At 41.7% G+C, this 22,962-nt stretch overlaps 1 protein-coding gene across 7 annotated transcripts in view; it reads left to right on the forward strand.

Annotated features, from left to right (window-relative positions):
* The window catches only part of EPHA5 (EPH receptor A5), a 192,626-nt gene that overhangs the window by 167,280 nt on the left and 2,384 nt on the right, over nucleotides 1–22,962 (forward strand). For 6 of the 7 annotated variants that reach the window (XM_056490112.1, XM_056490113.1, XM_056490114.1 and 3 more), the window contains 7 exons: nucleotides 963–1,088; nucleotides 2,068–2,253; nucleotides 5,781–5,842; nucleotides 6,634–6,843; nucleotides 8,627–8,776; nucleotides 13,231–13,424; nucleotides 16,361–16,516. In XM_056490112.1, coding sequence (XP_056346087.1) covers nucleotides 963–1,088; nucleotides 2,068–2,253; nucleotides 5,781–5,842; nucleotides 6,634–6,843; nucleotides 8,627–8,776; nucleotides 13,231–13,424; nucleotides 16,361–16,516 — 1,084 coding nt within the window. Of the gene's footprint in view, nucleotides 1–962; nucleotides 1,089–2,067; nucleotides 2,254–5,780; nucleotides 5,843–6,633; nucleotides 6,844–8,626; nucleotides 8,777–13,230; nucleotides 13,425–16,360; nucleotides 16,521–22,962 lie in introns of those variants that run through there. The other variant, XM_056490115.1, reaches the window with a different exon arrangement.

Here is a 22,962-nt window from a genome sequence, read left to right on the forward strand (position 1 = left end):
AGCCCACTGCTATTCTTCAGCTTAGATGTTTCTGCAGAGGTGTGAGGAACACCTATTTCCTGCACCTAGAAAGCTTTCAGAAATGCTGTGTTAATGCCCTTGTATAGAAAAACCCTCTGCAGTGATGCCCAAAAGTATATCTCATGGTTGCTATCAGTCCTTCCTTCATGAAGAGCTGTGGGATCTGGGGATGGGTAATAGTGAGTTGCCTTTTGGGGTGGAAAAGGCAAACGCATCATGACTGAAAGTCAAATTTCCATTAGTACTATGTAATGAAAGCAACAGGATGCAAATCAATTAAGAGCTACAGTGTAATGCAGCTGTCTCATTGGACTGATGAACAATTCTTCATGTGAGTAGCCTTAATGATTGCCAAAACAAAATTATAATATGGATAGTTAAAACATTTATCCCTCCCAAGTCCTGGAGAAAAAGCCTGCTATTGATTGTATTTATAGTGATACAACCCACAGGCTTTGTACAACTGCAAATATGCAATTATTTTAAATCTCGGTAACTCTGTCTAAAATAATCTAGGTGATTGATTAACTGATGTGTGGCTGGTAGGGCATAAGTTTTTTCAGCTCTCCATCAACCGCCTTCCATCCAGCTTGCCTTGCAATTTCCTACTGTAACATTTTGCTATTTGTACTTTTCTTCCTGGTATGCCCTCTCTAGTTCCGAAAGGGATTCTTTTCTACCAGATACTACACCAACCCATTACACAGCACCAAAAAGGATTTTTAGCTGCACTTCATTCCAGCTGAGCACTATTTTTCTTTTCTAAATATGCTGAAGTTGTACATATGTCACATACAAACAAAATGTCATTTTCAAGAATAATACTCATTTTCACCATATAAATAAATTTCCAGCAGAGCAGAGTGCAAGGGACAAGAGTGTGTAATGCCCATTTTCCGTGATGTCATGAGCCATTAAATGTGCTTAATTTATGTTTGCAGTTAAACTTCCTGGAGTGAGGACCTATGTTGACCCCCATACCTACGAGGACCCTAATCAAGCTGTCCATGAGTTTGCTAAGGAAATTGAAGCTTCATGCATAACCATTGAAAGAGTTATTGGAGCTGGTATGGAAATGCATTCAATGACCCTTAGCAATGTGAAGGGTTGGCTTTCTTAACATGGTCTGGGATGGGCCGAGAAATATTGGAACTGTTAGGTACCCTGCAAGTGAAGGTGAGCATGTTTCCAGCTGTCATTGTCTGCAGTTTTGAAATTCAGGAGCTGAACTGAATATGTCGGAAAATGATCACAAATTATCAGCTGAGCTATTTCAATGGATGCTAAGGGAAAGGAGTTACTTAAGTTTCACATTCTTTTTACCCTTTGAACCTTTTTATCCCCCAACATTAAGGTCAATCTTGAAGCAAAAATTAAAAATAAGAGGTCACCTGGGACATTAAAAAAGCACAAGTGAAATTCCAAAGCTTTAAACTTCTTTGGTTAAAAACAGAAACTCCCATTTTGTTTCCAGTAAAGCTGTTTGTTTCAACTTGCATCCAACCTTAGGAGTATTTTCTATCCTCTGAAATTGTGGGTTTGGACATAATTTAGTGTTCACCAAAAAAATCCATTTAGGTTACTTCTTGGGAAAGGTAGCAATAAAATTGTAAAGAATTTATAGTCTATAAAAATATATATTACTGTGAAAGGCTGACAGCTTTCCATCTGTGTAACTTACCAAATGAAGGTTAAGAAGCAAGTGGTTTGAGTTTTACAGCTATCCACACAGAACAGTGGTATAGGATATGACAGGACTCTTTCATATAGTAGACAAAAATGATAAAAATTATAAAAAAGCTGAAATAGAAAGCATAGATCTTTAAATATAGGAAAATTCCATTTTTACTCAAAGTTTTCTTGTGCTTATGAATTACTTGGCTTGTGGTAGTCATCACTGCGATGTTCAGCAGTTCATATCCATGGACACAGGGCAGCCCTTTGTGCTTTTCATCAGCCAAGGCTGTGCTGCATCTTGTAGACTGGGACACATCATGTGTTCCCTTGATGTGGTGTGATCCCCTTCTTCCTCATTTTCTTCTGAAGGTGAATTTGGGGAAGTCTGCAGTGGGCGGCTGAAGCTGCAGGGAAAGCGTGAGTTTCCAGTGGCTATCAAAACCCTGAAGGTGGGCTACACAGAGAAACAGAGAAGAGATTTCTTGGGAGAAGCAAGCATCATGGGGCAGTTTGACCACCCCAATATCATCCACCTGGAAGGTGTCGTCACAAAAAGTAGGTACAACTTGCTGTGGACTGCTCTCTGTGAATTCTGTCTGATGGGAGAGTTGGTTAAGGGAGAAAGACTTAGGTGATGCCTGTTCTGAATGCACTTTTCATAATTTCTTTTAAGTTTTGCTTTCCAGAAGCAAGAAAAAAGAACGGGACTGTAGGTGAAGATGACAGGAATGTATAAAACCACAATTAAAGTAAGCTCTCTGTGGGATCTGCTAGAGATGCCCCTCATAATAGTTTCCATGGTGCTGGTTTGTGGGAAGGATTGAAGTTATCCCAGCATGAGAGCTACTGTGGTCTGACTGCTCAGTTAGCAAAACAGCCCTCTAACTTTTTCAGCCCAGTTCTCCAAATGACAGTATACACTAAAGATAAGGGCATGGAAAGGGATGGCACATCCAAATGTGCCCAGCACAAGACTGATGATGCTGTGCTGAGGCCGTGGAGAATGTGTGGAGTTGTTGTTACTCATCCATTTTAGAGCCTTGGAGGTTCTACATTATTTGCATCAAGGATTATTTTGTTGAAAATAACTATTTATTTATTTTAAGATGTATTTTAAGTGAAGAAGCACCAGCCTCACAGGTGTGAATGGCTGTCTCCCTTCCTGCCTTCATGTTTGGCAATGTCGGAGCTTGCTTAACTGCTACTGTTCAGATGGTGGTATTCAGGGCCATGTGCTGCTCCCAGTACCACTTATCATTCCTCAGAGGAAGTGTCTCCAGCATTAGCTCATTTTCAGAGCTGCAATAGAGAAGGTACAGAGGCTCCAGCTGTTTGTCCTTGTAATCTCCACAAAAGCAATGCTGTTTTGTAATCAACAGCCTTTTCTAATATTTTTCCTTGAAATTGCATTTTCTAAAACTTTTAAGAAAAAAATAACCAAAATGGATTTCTCTCAAAATTTTAATAAATACCAGAATCTCTTGGGGACACCCTGTGTAAGAGCTCCAATTTCTAGCCCTGCAGGGATGTGGAATATTGCGCAGGGAGCGAGTGATGATTATACATCCATGAAAGCTGCTGCTGGCATGGGCCTGAGTCTTTCTGGTTGCTGGGGCCTCAGGGGATGGTAGAAAATCCCACTTTTAATGAAAATGTGCCTCCCTAGCAAGCTGCCTTTTACATAAAGTGAGTGTCTGCTCCATAGGCTGTGGAAATACAGGGAATTCTGCTTCTAAATTGGACTTGGGGCAACTGGAGTTTGGATTCAGCGGGATGTACACACCCAGAGCTTCTCATTAGCTCAGTAAATGTTTACTGTACTCAAATTTTTTTTCCAGCAGACATCTGTAGCATCTTCATATGTTTTTCCTTTTCTTTTATATGGACCAAAATAACCTTTATGAATCACCAAGTATTCTGTCTCTCAAAGTATTTAACTTCTTCTACTCTTCAGTATCTCAGTCATTGGCCTTTTGTAGAATCAGATCTTTAGGGTGAAACGTCTTTACTGCATCATTATTTACTTTGGAAGTAAATTAAATTAAATTTAATTAGGCCACTTTTAATTCTGAATGAGAATATCATTGTATTTAACTAATATAGTTCAAATGCACACATTGGTTAATTGGGACTAATCACTGTCCCCTTGCAGACAAATCCTCAGCTTTACAAAGGTAGTGACAGTTTTCATTTGCATCTGATTTGGTTGCACTGATGGTGTGCACATTGCATTAAGGTGCACACCACTGATATGAGTGTCATCCACATATATTTTATGACCAAGTAATACCAGCAGGAGGAAGCCCTGGTGACACAGAGAATCAGCCCAGCACTTTGGAAGGGCTAATGTTTACTTTTCATTTACTTTGTTGAAAGTTACCTATTTGTGTCCTTATTTCCACGCTCTTGGATATTCCATGATTGCTGCCAACCTGCAGCAGTCAGATAATGAAATGTAAGTGCCGGAAATCTCACTTTTTATTCTCTGATGGCATCCAAAGGCAGGAGTCTGGAGGAGGTCCCCCAGGGCAGTGGCATAACAAGATATCATTCTCACTTCAACACTGCCTTGAAGTGTCAGAGATAAGGCGCCCCATGCTGCAGTTGGGTGTTTAACTTTTAAAAACAAACAAAAATTCTAACATTTGAGATATTGCTGGAGTTTTCTTCCCTTCAAAGCCACTGGCATGTTTGCCATCCAATGGCAAGGGCCCCTGAGATGTCTCCTCCCTCCTGTGTTCAGCCTGTGTTGTGCTTGGATGGATGGCTGTCATCTTTAAGGTGGGACCCATTGCTTCATTTGGAATTCAGCAATATTTTTTATGGTCCCAAGGTGCATTTCTCATATCAAAAGTAATATTTTGGGCAAGTTTCAAGCTTGGGCAGCAGCTGTGAGAGTAACTTAAAAGAATTGAAACAGCACAGGTTCTTCATGCTGCAGAAGTAGTGTTTGCACAGCAATGAGTATTTTGATTGACAAGTTCACAATTACCTTTGTTATGTACATAATTAAGCACTAAATCAGGCAAAATAGTTAAGGTAATCGAAAATTGGAAAATTGAGATCTATCTAAAGGTAGGACATGCTGATTTTTAGTATTTACCTTCAGGTGCATGTTATGACACATGGCAGCTCTCATTGATCATTTCTATAAAAGACATTTATAATGCACTTTACAAATAACTGACAGCTCCTCTTTTGTCTGTGCTTCATGCTAACTAATGGAAATTGATTTAAATAAAAAATAATTTACATGTTCACATAAGAGTTCATTGAATTTACAAGGGCTGGAGCACACCACATTAATTGTTGCTACACTATGGTGGCAAGCTAGTGAGAAATTAGATAAAAACTGAGCAAAAACTATATATAATTATCATTTAAATTACTCAGGCATGAAAATTAATCAAACAGATTTGGAAAAACATTTTTATTCCTGTCAACAATAGGAGACCAGATCTTTTGTTAAGAACTTTTACTTTGATTTAGCCTGCACTTATTCCACACTTAACAAGCTTTTGTTCTGCAGTGTAATGTTCCTTTTCTTACTTTCAGATGTGTTTACAAAGGTAGTCACATGGAATTACTTGAATTACAAGGAATGCAGTCCAGTCCTTGCCTGGTCTCGGTTTTGGTGGCTACCAAGCCCAAGCTTCAGATCATCCTTGTTGTCCTTGTTGGGCTCCTATTTTTACTTCAGAGTGTTGAAGCTTGAGGGAAGGGTCCAAAGACTTTGCTGTGTGCAGTTTGGCCTCTGCAAGCTTTCAGCTTGGTGGAGACAAGAACAAGGCTGCCTGGGTTCAGCTTGCAACATTCTTCTCAATCAACATCTAAACAGTCTAGGGCTTGGTACCCCATCCATAATATGGTACTACTTTTTCATCCCCTCTTCCTCAATTTCCCTACTTCTGTATATTTTCTGGGAACAACTTTTGTCATCCTACTGGGACAGCAGTGTCTTGGTTTATACTTGCTGTTGCATGGCTGTATATCCAGATGCAGGGACACTATTAAAAGACTTTTTTATTGCTCATGTTTTTTACAAAAATTCCTAACAAACTCATGCACTTTTTCTTTTCCAGGCAAACCAGTAATGATAGTGTCTGAATACATGGAGAATGGCTCTCTGGATACATTTTTAAAGGTATTACTTAGATCCTTTTTCCAGGGGAACCTGGGGACTTGGTTAAGGTTTGGATTCTTTGTAGATGGTTAATGTCAATGAAAATGATTTCTGAGTGTTGGTGCTGTATGAAGGCAGAAGTAGCTCAGTTGTCTCTTTGATCTGCATTTACACAGCATCATGAAGGACCTGCTGCATGCTATGATAGAAACAGGTATGAATAAATTGGAGGATATTACGTTTATTTTAGAAGGTAGTGGAAGTATTAACTTATCCTGCAAAATGTGGTGTGGTTCAAGAGCAGATCCATACTACAGCATAGCAAACCCCAGACTTGTCAGGGCTTTTCCATGAAGTGTAAGAGCTAGAGATGGGAGAGTGGGGAAGTGGTTAGAAATGCAGTGTGGCAAATGAGGAGGACCTCCCTACCCCCTCAAGTGTTCATGAACCCCTACAGGTAGGATTTACATCCAAATTGGTGCCATTCAGTTGCCTGACTGAGAAACAGCACAGCCTGGTGCTCTTATACACGTGTTCACTCCCAGGCACAGTCTCTTTATCAATTACTGGCAGATGCAGGTCACTCCTTGATCTCAAATTTAAAGAACTACATTTCCTTAGCTTTGTCTCTAGAGATCCTAATCTAAATAGTGAAACTTAAAAAAGCTTCATGGTCAGAGCATGAGAGTAATGAATTATTAATTTTCCTGGTTTCCTTCCTTGGAGACTCACCTTTGCATTTTTATTCATGCACACACAATGCTGAGGGTGCAGAGGCTCTGAACTCATCCAATGTCTCCTTCCTTTTGCAGAAGAACGATGGGCAGTTCACCGTCATCCAGCTGGTCGGGATGCTACGGGGCATCGCGTCAGGAATGAAGTACCTGTCTGACATGGGTTATGTGCACAGAGATCTGGCCGCCAGGAATATCCTGATCAACAGCAACTTGGTCTGCAAAGTGTCAGACTTCGGCCTCTCCAGAGTCCTAGAAGATGATCCTGAAGCAGCATACACAACCAGGGTGAGTTATGGGGATACCAATTTGACTGAGCTCAAGAGAAGCATATTTCTTGCCACATTTTGGTGTTCAGGCTCTCTAGCAAAGGGATTCTACAATCCCAGAGCCTCTAAACTGTGCAAGAGGGTTTGATCAGGTGACAACAGTTAATCATTACCAGATTAATTTTGCAAATGCCTTTAATTTATAGTGGGGATGGCCAAATAACACAGAGCTTAACTAATAGCTCTGAAGGTTTAAGTTGTTTACCCAAGTCAAATAGCTAACTTTATGAAGTTGCCAGGCTTCCAAGCCCTACTCTGTCCTCTTTGGTGAATACCAAAAGGAAGAAAGAGCAATTGCTTTGCCAGGCACCCATCCTATGATGTAAGCCATGGTCTTCTGAACAATTTGACCCTTTTAAAACATTAGTAAGTGTGTAATGAATGCCCACTGCAAATAATGCACATTGCCCTCAGCATTACCCAGTTGAGAGTAATTTCTCCCAACCCAAGAAAGAGCTTTTCCAGTCTCAGTGCTCTGTCCCTGCTCTGCCCACATGGCACTGGCACTGGAGAGAGGGGGTGGACAGGACCCACCTTCAACAGCACAGACTTGGAGAGAGCCTCCAGTATTAATGGCAGTCATTGGCACACCTTGGACATGTTTTATATGTTTTTCCAAGGATATTGTTTTGTGGGTGGGTGGAGCTGTCTTGATTCGTGTTCCCTGTTCCTGTGGACATCTTGAAAGGGCCTTTCAGCTTTTGTCAGTCATAGCCCCATGATGGGACTCAGTGCACAGCTGGACTAGAACTTCCCTGCAGGAAGGCTTGGCCAGCCCTGCTGTGGCTCCCATGTGCTACCATGTGCTAATTGGCACTGCTGAGAATCTGGCCCTTCACTTAAGGCATGCGCTGCTGAGCTTGTGAATAAGTAATTATGAAAGAAGAGACTTTTAAAAAGTTGCTTTTAAAATGTATTCCAAATCCTGTCTTTTTCCAATAACAAACACTGTTAGGGGGCATTCAGGGAGATCTTCTAATATTTAGCTCAGCACAAAGAGGAAGGGACTTCACAGCAAAATATTTTTTTATAAAAATCAAGAGAGACAACTCTTTAAACCCAATGAGAAAAATATTCCTTAATCCAGGCTCTCCTTTCCCTCCCCTTTCCCTTCTCAGAGCTTATCTGAAGTTTGATTTCTAAACTGCTAGAAATGAGAGAAGGAAACAGCAAAGCACATTTGACAGCTGTGGCATCATTTTCAGTCCCACAGCAGAGGCCTAGCAGGCTGGTCTTTGCGCACACAGATTTCTGTGCCTGCTACACAGATCTCTCTGCAGGACCAGGACAGCATTAAAAAAAAAAAAAAAGGAAAAAAAGGTAATTACTTCTGCAGCAATTTGCATGAAGCCCTCGTTAGATCAAAGTCTTCCTCAGCTTAGAACTGTCTATTCCTCCCCCACTCGCTCTCAGCAATGGAGGAACTGTATTCCCTTACCAACCCATGCAACATAATTGAGATGTTGATCCTATACATGTCTCAGCACTCAAACAACATTCAAACAACAAACCTTCAGGATAGCCAATTAGTTGGCAGTCTACAAATGCTTATGGGCCGAGATAATGTGGAAAGGGGCCCCATGCTGTCAAATAGATTTACTTTAAAATTCGATGTCTCTTTCCAGAGAGGAAATAACATCCCTTGGTGCTCTGAGAAGAGCTGTTTCGACTTCTTTCGCATGCTCTCTGCCCTCCTCTGCAATCTGTTTTTTGGGTTTTTTACCAATTTCTTTTCCATTTAGGGAGGGAAGATCCCCATTCGATGGACAGCGCCTGAAGCAATTGCCTTCCGCAAATTCACATCTGCCAGTGATGTCTGGAGCTACGGCATTGTAATGTGGGAGGTGATGTCCTATGGCGAGAGGCCTTACTGGGAAATGACAAACCAAGATGTAAGCACATGCCAGAGCTGCTGTGTGATGGGACTTTGGGGGTTCAGCATTCATTCTGCTATCAGAGAGGCAGAATGGGGACAAGAGGAGGAGAGCTGCTGTAAAAATGGTTTTGCTCCCCCATGCCAGACAGAAATGATTCTCCCATTTGATGCTCTTTTGTTTTGCAGCTACCCAGAACAGGCTGTGTGCAGAGAAAAATGTGTCTGCATGGAGGCAAGCCTGCTTCCCCCAGCAGACCTCTGGAGTTTCATTAATGATGTTAGAGCTGGAGCCTGTTCCTCCTCTGCTTAATGACAAAGGCCTGCCAGGGAATAGATGCTGATAAACTGCAACATTTCAGTTGCTTGTTCAAACCCCTGCTGCCACATAAAGCAGAAACTCAAGAGAGTCATGGAAAGGGCTTTGTTTCCTGGCAGAAAAGCTGAATGATTTGATCTAGTGACACAAGTCCACAGAGCTGCATCTTGGTTGTTCTTACATTGCTGATCTCAAGAGAACAGTTTTGCTCCAGTTGTGAACATCTTGTGCTTACACAAGCTGTCATTCATTTGTACAGTACCCTTCAAGTTGTGTCCCCTTCCTCCTGGGTTCCAGGGCCCCCTTGAGCCTCTGATCTTGAGGCCACCCTCTGAAGCATCTCCAAACAGTGAGATGCCTGGGAATATTCTCTCCCACCAGACTGCAGCTTCAATCCCAGCCTGGGTAAGGATCTCTTGATCCTACTGCAGAGCTGCATTCTACCCTGATCTCACCATCAACATATATCCTTGTCTAAGGCTAAAAAAATTAAGCCTGGGGTAGCCAGATCTAAGTCCCTCCTTCCTCTTCACATCTCTGAGAACTATGATTTTCAAAGGTCTCTGAGAATGCCAGCTCGTCGTGAGGTCAGAGTTACCACGGGGTATGTGGGGCAGCCCTGCTACCTGTGGAAATCCCACTGCTGGATGAGTTTCCTCTGGTCAAAATACTTGGTGTTTCATCCTTTCTGCTTTTTGAGCAGCATTCCTATTCCAATTACTTTTCTGCTTTTTCACTGGCAGCAAGGGCTCTGGCTGAGCATTCTGCTCTTCCTGAGTTTTGTTAGCCAGCCTTTGCCATCAGTGGATGTTACTACCTGTCATGCTGAGCTTCTGTCTAATCTCACTTTGAGTCCAGGCATGGAAACGAGTGGTACTATTGAGATGGTCACGCCGTGCTCCTTGCCAGGGACCTGAACGCGCTGTTTGGCATGAATGCATGCCCCACTGCTCCTGCATTGCTGAGGCTGTCACATTTGCAGGAAGTTCAGTAAAGCAGCATGTACCTACACAGGGATTTATCTTAATCAAACATAGGGACTTGCTTCCATAGTCTGTGCAGAGAATGCAGCAGTTGAGAGCCAAGCTTTTTTGTTCACACTGACCACTGTAACTATCTTTAATGCTGATGCACTGGCATAGCACAGATCTCCAGGCTGAGATTGAGGCTGGTGCCAGTGAAGTAATGTTCTGTGGCCAAGGGAGTCCCTTGTCTGAATCGTAACACTGTAAGCATCTACACTTTACGGAACTCTTCCAAAAAGCCCAAATGCCTCCTTGTCCTATGAGGCACAGACTTACAGAGAGTGAAAGCAGAAAGCAAAGGACTAGTGAGGTGTTTATGAGCATCAATTCCTGCTTAAGCTTTGCTTGTGTAACCTGTGTTACTTGGCTCTGTCCTTTGTGGAGATAGTAAGTGCCTGGATGGTGGTGGCATAGGAACTTAATTCAGTGCTGTGGCATATTTCTCATGCAATTTTTCCTCCTCCAGTTCCTGAAGGCCTCTTCTTCTTTCCTCCTCTACTTCTGTTGACAGAAGAGTCAGTGGTGTTAGATACAGCACTGGCTTTTGTGCAGAGGAAAAATGGGTCACATAAATTTTGGACTCTGTTGCACAAGAGTTTCTTGTTGCATGACTTGTAATTAAAGCACATCATTTTCAAGCACAGCTGATGATGAGCAAAATTACTCTCACCGTGTTACAGATGCCTTGCTTTAAAAGAGGTGAAGTTCAATAGGGCAGGAAATGTTTTAAGGCTATAAATCACATTTCAAAGTCATGCTGGTTTCTGGATAGCCCTCTAAAAATATGCTTTGGCTTGACCACAAGATAAGGCTTTGATGCAGGAATTATTGAGAGGGATATTGTAACCTGTGTTGCACAAGCTGATAAGCTAAATAATTGCAATGTTTGACTTTACGTGTTCAGACTGGTGAATCTATGAAAATTCCACTGAGTGTTGCTTTGGTTTACTGGAATAGACTATCCCAAATAAACATCCAGTTCAGTCACCCCAATCCATAACTGAATAGTGCTTGTCCAGAAGAGGAAGAGAGACAAAAGGGCCTCCTTAGGTGCAAATTCTAAATCTTCAAGTCTTACAAATCAGTATACACCAATGAATGGAGCAGCAAATATCCCATTTTCTTATGTTTAATGGCTGTGGTGTCTACAAGTGACTCAGTCTTTGTTGTTTCGGGTTTTTTGCTCCTCTTACTGCTAGACGCCTGAAGGCACTGTCAGATGCAAGAGTGTATTTCAGCATCCTAGCTTCTTGTAGTATTTTGATACCATTTACATTGTATCACCAGGACAAATAACATCATGTAAATTGAGGTAATGCTATTGATTGTGATGTCACTGCCAGGAATATCCAGCATGCATAACCCCATTGCAGATATAGTTCAGATATTCTGATCTGGTGCCAGATGGTCTACTCTCTGTCTTACTACTATTTTCTTTCTGCTACAGTTGGAGGATGACCATTATTGTTAGAAATACAGACGCGGACACAGCAAATAACATTCTCATGGCTGTGCCACACTGAAGGTTTTTCTTTATAGGGCAGCTGCAAATTTGGAATCAGGGGCCAGCTGAAAAGTATGGTGTGAAGAACAGAGTATATAAATAGCACAGTGTGGTGGAGCTGCGAGCAACAGCCAGGCCGTAGAAGAGATTGCCTTGCAAGTGTAGATTGGATGTAGAGTGGTGCAACTGCTCCACTGACAGATGAAATCTCAGATGGGCACAAAGGGACTGCACATGTTGTGGCCCAGATCTTCTGATGAGCTTTTCACCCTTGGAGGAGATCGTAAAGCCTCACCTAACTGCTTCTCTGCTATGCATATCCTCAGAGAGTTTGAGTTTCCCACTACTGTTGCTTAGGTGGCCTGGCTCATTCCTTCAACTCTTCCGCTTAACAAAAAGCTTTGTGATGAAGGACAATTTAAAAACAATCCATGCAGTCCATGAATTTTGAAGCCTTCTGAAATGCAGTGATAGCCTGACACAGGCTCATCCTGTTCTACTAATTTAGTAACTAAAGACCAAGACAACAATTTCCAGGCTAACCACAGTGCCTTCTTTTTCAACACAGGATGTTTTCAAATTGTGAGACAGTCCCTAGAATGAATGGCATTTGAGGTAGTCTTGGGACTGGTCAGTGAAGCACATGTGGTTTTTATGTGGACATAGCAAATACCTGCTTCCAGCTCCTTTTCATTAAGGAATCTCAGGAGTGAAGGGCATGAAGATGGGCTGCCTGAGTCCCTCGGCACAGACACAGAACCCTGTGGCTTGAAACATGAGCGACATTCTCCTGGAAATTGTAATGGTTCAAAATGGGAACTGTTGGGCTTAAAGCTCTGCCACAAATCTGCCCCAAACTGAGGAAAACAAGTTGCATTCTTCAATTCTGCCCTCATTTATTTATTTCTGCCTTTCGAGAGGGCAGGCAACACATATGCGTACCACTTATTTTAGATGTAAAACCATAGATGGTTTGTATTTGAAATCAGTGCAACAGCTCTCCTGGTTTTAATTTACATACTCTTGGGCTGACATTGTAAATTCCTGGCAGAAATGTGGCCACACTAAGAAACTGCTAGACCTAGACAGTATTGAATGATATATGAGATGGTTGTTCTGTCTCTGCCTTGAATCCATCCATCAATTAGCCTTCGAAGTCTCTTTTGAAATGCAGTCTGACTTTTATTACTGTAATACAAATTTGTGGTCTAGCACATGCTTTTTCATTTAAAAAGAAGCCAGCTTCTGAATAAACAAAATCACTGCACTCCAAGAAGATGCCAGAAAGCCCTGTAGGCTCTTTTTCATGGATTTGGCATAGGCTATATATTTGGTATATAACACAGAGACCACAACTGAGCTTTGAACAAGTGCAACCGGGCAATTTGACCCCCTGGTTGCAGCAGTGCCTTGGCTTTCTAGATTCATTTTGCAATGACTAAAAATAGTCAACCCATCCCATAGAAAGATAGAGGGGCTTAATGAGTTTGCCTCTTGTGTGCAGATTTGGGGGCTGGCAGGATTTTTTGTGAGCATATTGCTGATCCCAAAGTTCTATGTTAAAGTCAATTTGCATTTAAGAAAAAGATGAGGGGAAGAAAAGCTTTGCGTTTTGTGTCCTATAGGTGATTAAAGCTGTGGAAGAAGGCTATCGCCTGCCAAGTCCCATGGACTGCCCTGCTGCTCTCTACCAACTAATGCTTGACTGCTGGCAGAAAGACCGCAACAGCAGGCCCAAGTTTGACGAAATTGTCAGCATATTGGACAAGCTCATCCGTAACCCAAGCAGCTTGAAGACGTTGGTTAATGCATCAAGCAGGTACAGGCTCAGCCCAGAACCATTTCTCAGGGCAAGCTCCTTGTTTGAATACCCATCCCTAGGGTTGGATTCCCTCTGATTATTTAGCCTGCATATGTTCTTGGGTGAATGTTCCTTCAGTTTTATGTCCAGGGGAGTTGACTCAAATCAGCTTTTTCTGTTGCAGTAGGCAGCCAAGTGAGCAATTCACTCACTCTAGTGCAGTGCTGCCACAAAAAATTAACGTGGTCTGTCTTTCAGAAACAGGAGTTTCAGCAGTACTTCGTGACAAAACTATCTGTGCTTTACTGCAAGGTTAGAGAAGGCGAGATTTGAGTAGTGCATGAAGTAGATAGTAAATACCTCTCCAATTATCTGCCTGTTGACTTTATCTTGGTAATACAAACAAAGTGTGTCTCTTCCGGAAACTCTTAGGATGTGCAAAGCTCATGGATGTCCAGGTACATCCTTCCACAACTATTCCCAGGCATGCTAGCCACCACTACAAGTCATGAGAGTCTTGGTATTGCAAGAGGAGGCCTCTGGTTCCCAAAGTGCAGTTCACAACACCTTTGCTGAAACCACATTAAGTGAACAGAACAGCCAGTTTGTATTTAAACATGAATCTGAATAGCTACATAGCTACAAGAAAGGTAAACACAATCAAGAAATAAAGCTGCACTTTACAATGCAGAGAGAAAGAGCTAAATAGTCTTGGAGAGGCTTTTTCTATTTTCACTGTAAGCACACATTTACTTTTGAGCTATCGGTACTGCTAATCACACAGTCCCTTGCAAGGTCATAAAGAAGTTTTATATATATATTTGTGTGTGTATATTTGTATATTATTGATGGCAGTGGAGTTCCCCAGATTAACAATGGAAAAGGCCCTTCAGAAAAGTTTATCCTCAGAGGAGGGACAAAAATAAGATACGTTGTTTTCTTTAAACAGGAATGAGGGAGATAAGATTAGGTTAGACTGTTGATATAAGCCAAAACAGATACACTGCTGTGAGCTTATAGTCATTTGTCCCCCCACCTTCCAAGTAAGCCTTGCACAGCAGCATGTGGCACATCTTACCTGCTGCAACTGGACATCCCTATGGTGGCATGTCCTTGCATGTGGCAGTTTGTGCACTGAAAGATAAGAACCTGAAATTTCTGTTAATTTTTAAACACAAGATAGATCTAGTTCCTTGGGCTATTTTACATGTATGATTTACCATCTGAAGAAGAAGTTATTCTTATTAGCAATTAGATATAATGTCAGTGCCAGCAAACCTGCAGGAAAATGTTTATGACAGCATAAAATATGTGAGGTTTCTCTTTTATTTTCAATTCAGAACAGATATTTTCCAGGCCTGTTGCATGGTGTTTCCTGCACTCTTTTATACCAAACTGTTTTGCCAGAGGAGGAAAATAAACAGAAAAGCATTTCCTTCAGCTGCTAAGCACTTTGCTGATGTTTTTATTCCATGAATGGATCCATGCAATTCCAAGTATCCCCTTTCCAGAGCTGCTGTTGATATTTTTGATATGGATGGAGCACCTGAACAGTCAGGCTTTGGGACTGTGTTTCTATTCTCATAGATTGCTGTGCCCAGACCATAGTAATTCCAAATGAATCAAAATTTCAATATAGAGCACCTGTAAAGGATCTTTTTGAATATATATGATGTGTTCTTTATGTAAATTCTCATTAATGCAAATAAGGGAGGAAGTCACTCTCTGCATTAGTGTGTGCTATGATATCACTAGGTACCTCCTGACATTAGTCATGAAAATCCACTTCTCATTATGATTACTTAGGAGTTTGGAATTTCTCATGTGTATGAAATGTTATGGGAAGCCATTATGTTCTTGGTACTGCAAGTATTCACATTTTATTAGACCCTTCAGCATTGCTATTAAATAAACAAATAATACTAATGTGCTCATAAAATATATGAAGATTCCTGAAGTGCTATAATAATATAATATAATATCCCAGCTCTCCTTCTAGTTGAAAGTCTTTTAAGTGTAATAGTCACCATCAGAGGCTGATCCAGAATTTTTTTTTTTTTACTTGTGGGTAATAATCTTTATGCAGGGCTTGTGTTAGCTGTGTGTCCCGTTTTACAAAGCAGGGAACAGGTCTGGTTTATTTCCTGGCTGATCTTGGACAAGCCCTCTTTGCTCTCTGCACCTCATCAGTAGGGTGGTGGACCCTGCTTGTGCAAGGTACTGTATCGGTTCTCCAGCCGTAGTGAAGGGTTATTATTTGCCTGGATTGCTTCTTCAGTGCATGGCGTAGCTGAGCAGGGAGCAATTGCCGTGGCAGGGTCTGGAGTGAGGGTGTGGGAGCAGGAGTGTCCTTCTGTTTGCAGGGCTGGAGCGCAGCTGGAGCATTGCTGCTCTCTGCAGGCTCGCTGGATGTTGTCAGCATCCCAAACCCACACTCCCCCTTCTCCCTGCGACCCTGCAGGAGCAGCCCCTGGACTGTTAATGCTCTCTCGACTGTTAACAGCTGCCTGCCATTGATGGCCGCTGCTGGGAAATGTAATTTGGGTTTCAGCTTCCAGGCTCTGCGCTGTCTTAAGTTAATTATGAGCTTTAAAGGTGGAGGAAGAGAGCAGAGCAGGAGTCATCAAAGGAAAGACTTTGAAGTAGGAGTGACTGGGGGAGCCTACTTGTAGCGAAGAGGTAACTGGGATGGATGCCACTCCTCTCCTCCTCTTTCTGCTTGTGGTGAGGACCGGAAATGGCAGGAACTAACTCAAGAATGGGTGAGATTGCAGGTGTGGTGCTGTATTTGATACATTGCATATCAAGCCTCCTGGAGGATTTAAGCAGCAGCAATCACTGAAAATGGAACAAAAGAATCATCTTTACCATGAAAAAATGCAAGCAACTTGAGTCGCGTTCTGTATATCTCAATACTAATTATGTTTGCTTTTTTTGGTTTTGCTTGTCTTTAGAGCGTCAAATCTTTTGATAGAGCACAGTCCAGTCGGGAGTGGTGCCTACAGGTCTGTGGGTGAGTGGCTGGAAGCCATCAAAATGGGCCGATACACAGAGATCTTCATGGAGAATGGATACAGTTCAATGGATGCAGTGGCTCAGGTGACCCTAGAGTGAGTAGTGTCCACATCATTTTCACCTCATTTTGTGGAATTGCAACGGGAGGAGGGAGGAGCAAGACAAAGCATTCAAAAATATGCAAGGATGAGGCTGCAGAAAGGGAAAACATTATCCTGTTTGCAGTCAGCAGTTTCCCTTATAGCATCTCTATTGATAACAAGTGCAGGCAAGATAAAAATTTATAATCACTACATTGGCAGCAAATACTTTGTCTCCTTTACTCACTGAAATTAATGCATGAGTTTCTGCAATTGCTAGGCCATCCTCTTGACAAAATAGCAATTGATTGTTTGTGGTTACCAACAAAATAAACCCACCCTCTACCTTACTAGTAAATGTATAGGTAGAGTCCTTGCTGAGACATCCTGGCTTCACAGCAGATGAGCTGGTTTCACAGCTGATCTGGATATAACCAAGTGAACAGTGAAGCCCAGTAAGGTGTGGAAATGGTATTCAGCATTAAGAGAAATAGATAAGAGCTGATGTCAGTGCAAGAGCATCAGCAACCCACAGCTCTAGAGGACAGGCTTCCTGAATGAGACCCTTCTGACTGTGCCCGTGGTTTTTGCACAAGTGTAACTGCAATTGAGGCAACAGCCTTCAAATGACTTGGTAAATGCCTCAGGGCTTGCTAATTTGCTGTTCTCCACCTTTAATTGCCTGCCTTGCTTGTATAACTGTTTCAGTACTTTCCTGTTGCTGCCTGCCTGCGCTGTCTCAAATTCAAAGCCTGCCTTTCTAGCTGGGTTAATTCGAGCTTAGTTTACTGCAGCCATTAATGCAGAATGGGAAGAATTGCACTCTGCTGCTTTGGAGAAAGTTGTGTCTCCTCTGACCACATGCAGATTGCCACTGCACATACAGAATTGCTTCTGAGGATTAAGAATAAACCAAGAAAAATCCCCCCATCCCACAGAACTGCAACATTTCTTCCTGTCTGCACAGTGCTTGCTGTGGAGCTCACTGTACAGCACAGGAGTGTGATGCAAGTTGGTGACATCTCCAAGGAGTTCAGTTTTCCATTACATACATGGAGGTAGTGCAGGAGCATATCTGCTCTCACTCTGATTTTATTTGCTCCACTCACATCATCAGTATTTGCCCCTTACACCTGGACTCATACAGTCTTTTTTCAGCCATGCACATGAAAGCCCTGAGCTAGGGATAAAGTCCTCTCCATCAATTCTCTGGGAAATCAGGGTGCATGGATTTTTACCTAGATTTTCTTTGGAACTCCTGAGACCCTTACATATTGTCTCCCAGCCTTTTCCTGCAACTATGTGTTGTGTTACTTGGGCTTTCGAGGACTCCACAGTTTAGACTGATAATCTACAAAAACTGACCAAGGAAGAAGGCATCCATCCCCAGGCTAGTCAGAGTCCACATAGCAAAAATAGCTAGCCAGAGGCTGAGTGGGAAGAAAGGGTATAGAATGAAGCAGTAATTTATGAGAAAAGGAAAACATTGGAGCATTCTTCTCCACAGTACCACCCCAATCTGATAACCAGAGCAACTTCTGGTAGAACATGCAGATTGTCTAAAATCCATCACAGATTTATTGCTGTTAGGCTTAATTAGTCATATCAAAGTAGAAAATTAGAACTCTAGCTTTAGAATTTTCTGCAGTTTCAAGAGCTCTACATGAAATGCTCAGAAGTAAAATGCTTTTGTTTAGGTCACAGAATATGTTGACTTGAAACCCAAATTAGTGTGTGTTTTCAACAGCAAATTAAAAGTTTACTTACTTGTGTAACTCTAAACAATCTTACTATCCCTTCTATACCATCTTAGCATCCCATGCTGCAGACAAAAGGATTCCTAACCTCCAAATTCCTATAGTGCAGCATTTCAGTTTATGAAATAAGATCTTTCATTTGACTTTAGAATGTAACTATTTCCCTATACTCTTTGGTATTCCAGAAATTTCAAAAATGTCCCCCAAAATCTTTCCAGGTGATGCAAAAAGTCCTTTAAATGAACCAAATGGCAATGAACCAAGAAACCCAATAGCTTCACAGTTCTAGTCAGAAAGGCAAGTTGGTTTGAAAGTCTTTAAATAAGATTATAGCTGCCAGAGATGCTCTGACTCTGCAACTCTGCTCTGACTCAGCTGCTCTGACCAGCTGCAAACCTCCTCAAAGGCCCCTCACCAGGTCCCAGGATAACCTCTATGGCACAAATGTCATCCTACTGGTCCCAGTGCAGACAACATGTCTGAGCTGCTCAGCTTCAGCTTTTTTCTGGGCATTTAGAACAGCAGAGCAGATGCCTGGCAGCCTGGGGGAGCTTTTGGGTTTGTTTTGGTTTTTTTTAACTGGAAGGAGGCATTTCATGGATCCATCTTCCATTTCAGTTGAAGCTGAAAAAAAGATTGAAACCTGTTCCAGCTAGTTATCCATGTCAACAAATAAATTCCCCCTCCCCACCCCACCCCCTCCCTGTGGACAGAGATTCTTGCAGAGATGCCTGCTTGGTTCTTCTCTGTCAGCCCACTCACCTTTGCATTGCAGAAGTGGCTTGGCAAAAAGGCTTGACCCCACTCAGGTCTATTTTTGGAAAACCTGTGGAAGATTAATAAAAGGCCATCCAAATCAAAACTTTTCTCATCCCTCTCAGAAATACTAAAAAAAAAGAAAAAACCAGCAGATTCTCAGCTGTTGAAAAAAGAGAAACATTATAGCAGCTTAAAAGGAAAAGTGTCATGTATTGAAGTCCCTATCTCAGGCTGATGTAAACTGGCAGATTGCCTTTAAAAGTAAAGTAAGGGAGAAAAATGACTCCTGGTGGGCTCAGCTGAGACTCTCATGGGTTCTCCAGAAAATAAACACCAGAACAAGCAAAGTTCTTTAAAGGTTTATATACTAAGAGGGGTTAGTTTTCTGGAGGTTTCAATTTTTTTATCTCTGTAAAATGGAGCAGCAAAACATTTTGTACTCTACAAATCAGAAAGTCAGGTTAAATGTTCATTGTCATTTTTAATAGAGGCAACTGTTCTGTATATTCCAGAGCTGGGACTTGGGGGGATCGGGTGAAAAGATGATCTGAACATTCTGAAAGTAGCTTGCTTTCCCCGAATGACAGAAGTAAAATGGTCTCTACAATTTAAGAGGTTGCCTTCAAATACCATCCAAAATGGTCTTCACCAAATTCAAACCGTACAGGAGACAGATGTAGAAATTAGGGGGATAACCACTGCCAGAAAAAGCAGGAAAAAGCGTAATATAAATGTAAAAAATTTCTAAAATCTACTGAAAAAAAACTACTAGTGCTGTAGGAGGAGTTGGCCATAGTAATTGTGGGTGTCCAGCTTGTGGCTTCTTTACAGGATCTGATTGAGGTAGTTAATGTTCAGCTTTTTTTTTTTTTAGACCTCCCTCCCATGGCATGAAAAGCAAAATCCTTGTTACCATTCTGATTCTTTCAAACTTAAGGCTTGATGCATTTATTCCAGAAAAGAGTAGTATTAGTGACAAATTTCTGAAAGCAAAAGATTAAAAATCTTAAGATTGATGAATGATGATTGATGAACATCACCCCAAGTCCTAAGCTCTGCTTACTTAAGCAAAGACCTGAAAATGTATGTGTTCAAACAAAGAGTGATTTCTACATTTAGCTCTAATTCTTGCAAAGGGATGAATCACCTTGTGAAAAGTGGAGCCTCACCCTCCACCCTCTCTTTCCAACTGGATATCAGACTTGAAGGGAACCTTTCCAGTGGACCAGACCTGCTCTTTAAACTTGTGGACCACCTAGTGACTTTGAGTGTGTCTGGAGCTCTTTCAATCCACTGCAAGAATAACTTTACCAGGACAATACTCAAGAATAGATAGATCCATGACACGAGTTTCAGTCTGACCCTTAACTGGACCAATTACTAACCATGTGGACTACATATTTTCACCTTTTGAAAGATCTGTACTCACTGAATCTCAGGACACCCTGTTGTTTGTTATTAGATGAAGAGCTCTGAATATTTGTAATAATATGTGTTGTGTTGCTTTGCATTGTATATATTTTTCTTCTAAAATAAAATAAATTATTTATTAAAAGTTATACTGGATGAAGAACATTTAAGAGTTCACCTGCTCTAGGTGCTTATCCTTAACCTGAAATCTCAGTCATGTCATTGCGACACTGTGTCTGCTTCTGAACAAATTATCTTCTAATCAATAGAATGGGAATTATGAGTAAGAGCAGATGAACTCTTAAAACAAAATTTTTTAAGTCCTCATTTCATGCAAATGTCCCTAGCAAGCAGATTCCTCTCTCTTTAGCATTGTCTGAAGGTCTTTGAGGTTATTCTTGTTTCCCCTCATTCAAACTGACAACTAACTAACTCCATGAGTAGTCCAAGTCTGCATGGGTGATGTAGTTACACCACGTGCAGAACAGTGGTGAGATCTGCCCTGGACAGGAGATGAAATACAAAATACCTGTGGTAGGTTGACAGCTGCTGACCACGAGATCTTTCAGGACTGTGGCCCTTTTGATTGTATGACTAAACCGGCTGGTGAGGGGTTGTATTTCGTGTGGCAATTCAGTCCTAGTCTGCACTGAGTTTGGCAAACTGGTCCATGGTGTGTAAGTAGCTATATTTGTAAATAAAATGTTTTGCATCTATTTCCTTTAACATGGAGACTGTGAATATAACCCTTGCAAATGGAGGCTATTTCAGGGAAGAGGATACCATGTTGTCGCTGGCATTTTGCAGCTGAGCTTCCATGCAAGGCAGTGGTAAGAGAGCAGCATGCATGCAGCTGTGTACAGGCTGCTTGGGATGAGCTGACACCAGTTTTCCTCTTTATTTCCTTGGCTTTTTGGTCAAGTTAGGTTTATGTTTAATGCCTTGTTGACAAGTGATTTAAATTTCTGCCTGCTTTCATTTCCAGCCCTACATGAATGAAAGAAGTGAAAAGATAAACTTTCTCCCTAAAATAAGAATAAAAGTTGTCTCATGGCTGGGGAGGCCAAGTATTTTGAAGCAGGGAGACTACCCGGTACATGGGTGCTCAAATCTCCACTGCAGAGGCACACACAAAATCTAGCACCACAGACCAGGTCACTTCCACAAGCAAGGAGGTGGATCCTGACGGCAGGTGTTGTTTGCCTGTGGGTCTCAGTTGTGCCCTTTCCTGCAGGGAATGCAAAGCCCCAGTAAAGCCCCAGTGGATGTTTGCACACATCCTCTGCAGAGCCAAGCCCAGTGAAATTTCTACTTGGCCACAGTAATATAAGCCAGGCAGCTCAGGATGGAGCTTAAAGGCAGTTGTTTTTGCAGCCCTTCGGCACAGAAGTTGTTGGGGTTTTTATACAAACCAAATCAGCTGGTTTGTATAGTCAATTCTGTTCAAAATTGTCTTCTGCCCTACAGTGCTTTAAGTCCTTCAACACTGGATGCATGAGAGCATGCGACATGCTGTAAGTCATGCTTGAAACATCAGAATTAAAGCTCTACATTCTCTAGGCAGTTTTTGGAAGTTTTGTTGTTGTCTTTGCTATGTGCAGGGTGGCTTTTGAATAAATCTGCTGATTTTTATACTTGGTGAGCATCTGGTTCAGGAGTTGTGTCTTCTGGTTCATCTTTGCTGAGGTAAAAGACCCCACAGTAGTGTTTTTCCTCTCTCTGAGGAGTCCCCCACACTTTTGGCTTTTGGTGGTTTCACATTTTAGAGGATTTGATATAAAGAAAAAAATGAGACTGACTGGATCCCCTGGTGAGCAGTTAATGTATTGAAACCAGAAATTCTTTTTCCTTCTTTCTCTCTTGTAAATCAATGGATTTTGAGGATCAAGGATATTGAGTAAAGGGGGTACTATATGGGGAGAAAAAAGGCTGTATAGTGAACTGGATGGGACGTTTATTGGACTGATGGGGCTGTATGTGAAAGGCCAAGACATGCATGCTTTTCTCCGAGTTTCAAGCTATTTTTTTCTGGCATAACATGCAAAAGTGTCAGAAATTATACATCTGTGAAATATGTGGTACTAGATTTTCAAAAAAAGCTCAGCTTGCACTTTAATATCTGGAAAAAAAAAAAAAGCTGATTTTTCAAAAAGTGCCAGCAGAGCAGGACTCAGCAGGGGGAGGATGGATGTTGTCTCTTTTAAAAATCAGGTCCTATGCTGTGTTGGTTTTTGGATTTGGTTTGTTTTTTGGTTTTGGTGGTTTTTTTTCTCTCCGGTGTGAACTTCCAACTGTGCTGTGTACATAAAATAAATTGCATGTAACAATAGCATTAGTTCATTTTTCTTCATTATTAAGATGCCTTGCTGAACTAGTTTCACAATTCAGTGGAGGCAGAAATGAAAGCATGTCCCCCTGAGAAGGTAGTCACCTTTTGCAAGGTGCTGCAGCCTTTTCTCTGCCAGGTAAGGAGCACTGCCGATGTGTCTGATTGACCTCCTTTGCTCTGTGCCCCTTATGTTATGATTTCCCTTT

This window comes from Oenanthe melanoleuca, chromosome 4 (assembly GCF_029582105.1).
Source record: "Oenanthe melanoleuca isolate GR-GAL-2019-014 chromosome 4, OMel1.0, whole genome shotgun sequence".
In the NCBI taxonomy this organism is placed as follows: Eukaryota; Metazoa; Chordata; class Aves; order Passeriformes; family Muscicapidae; genus Oenanthe; species Oenanthe melanoleuca.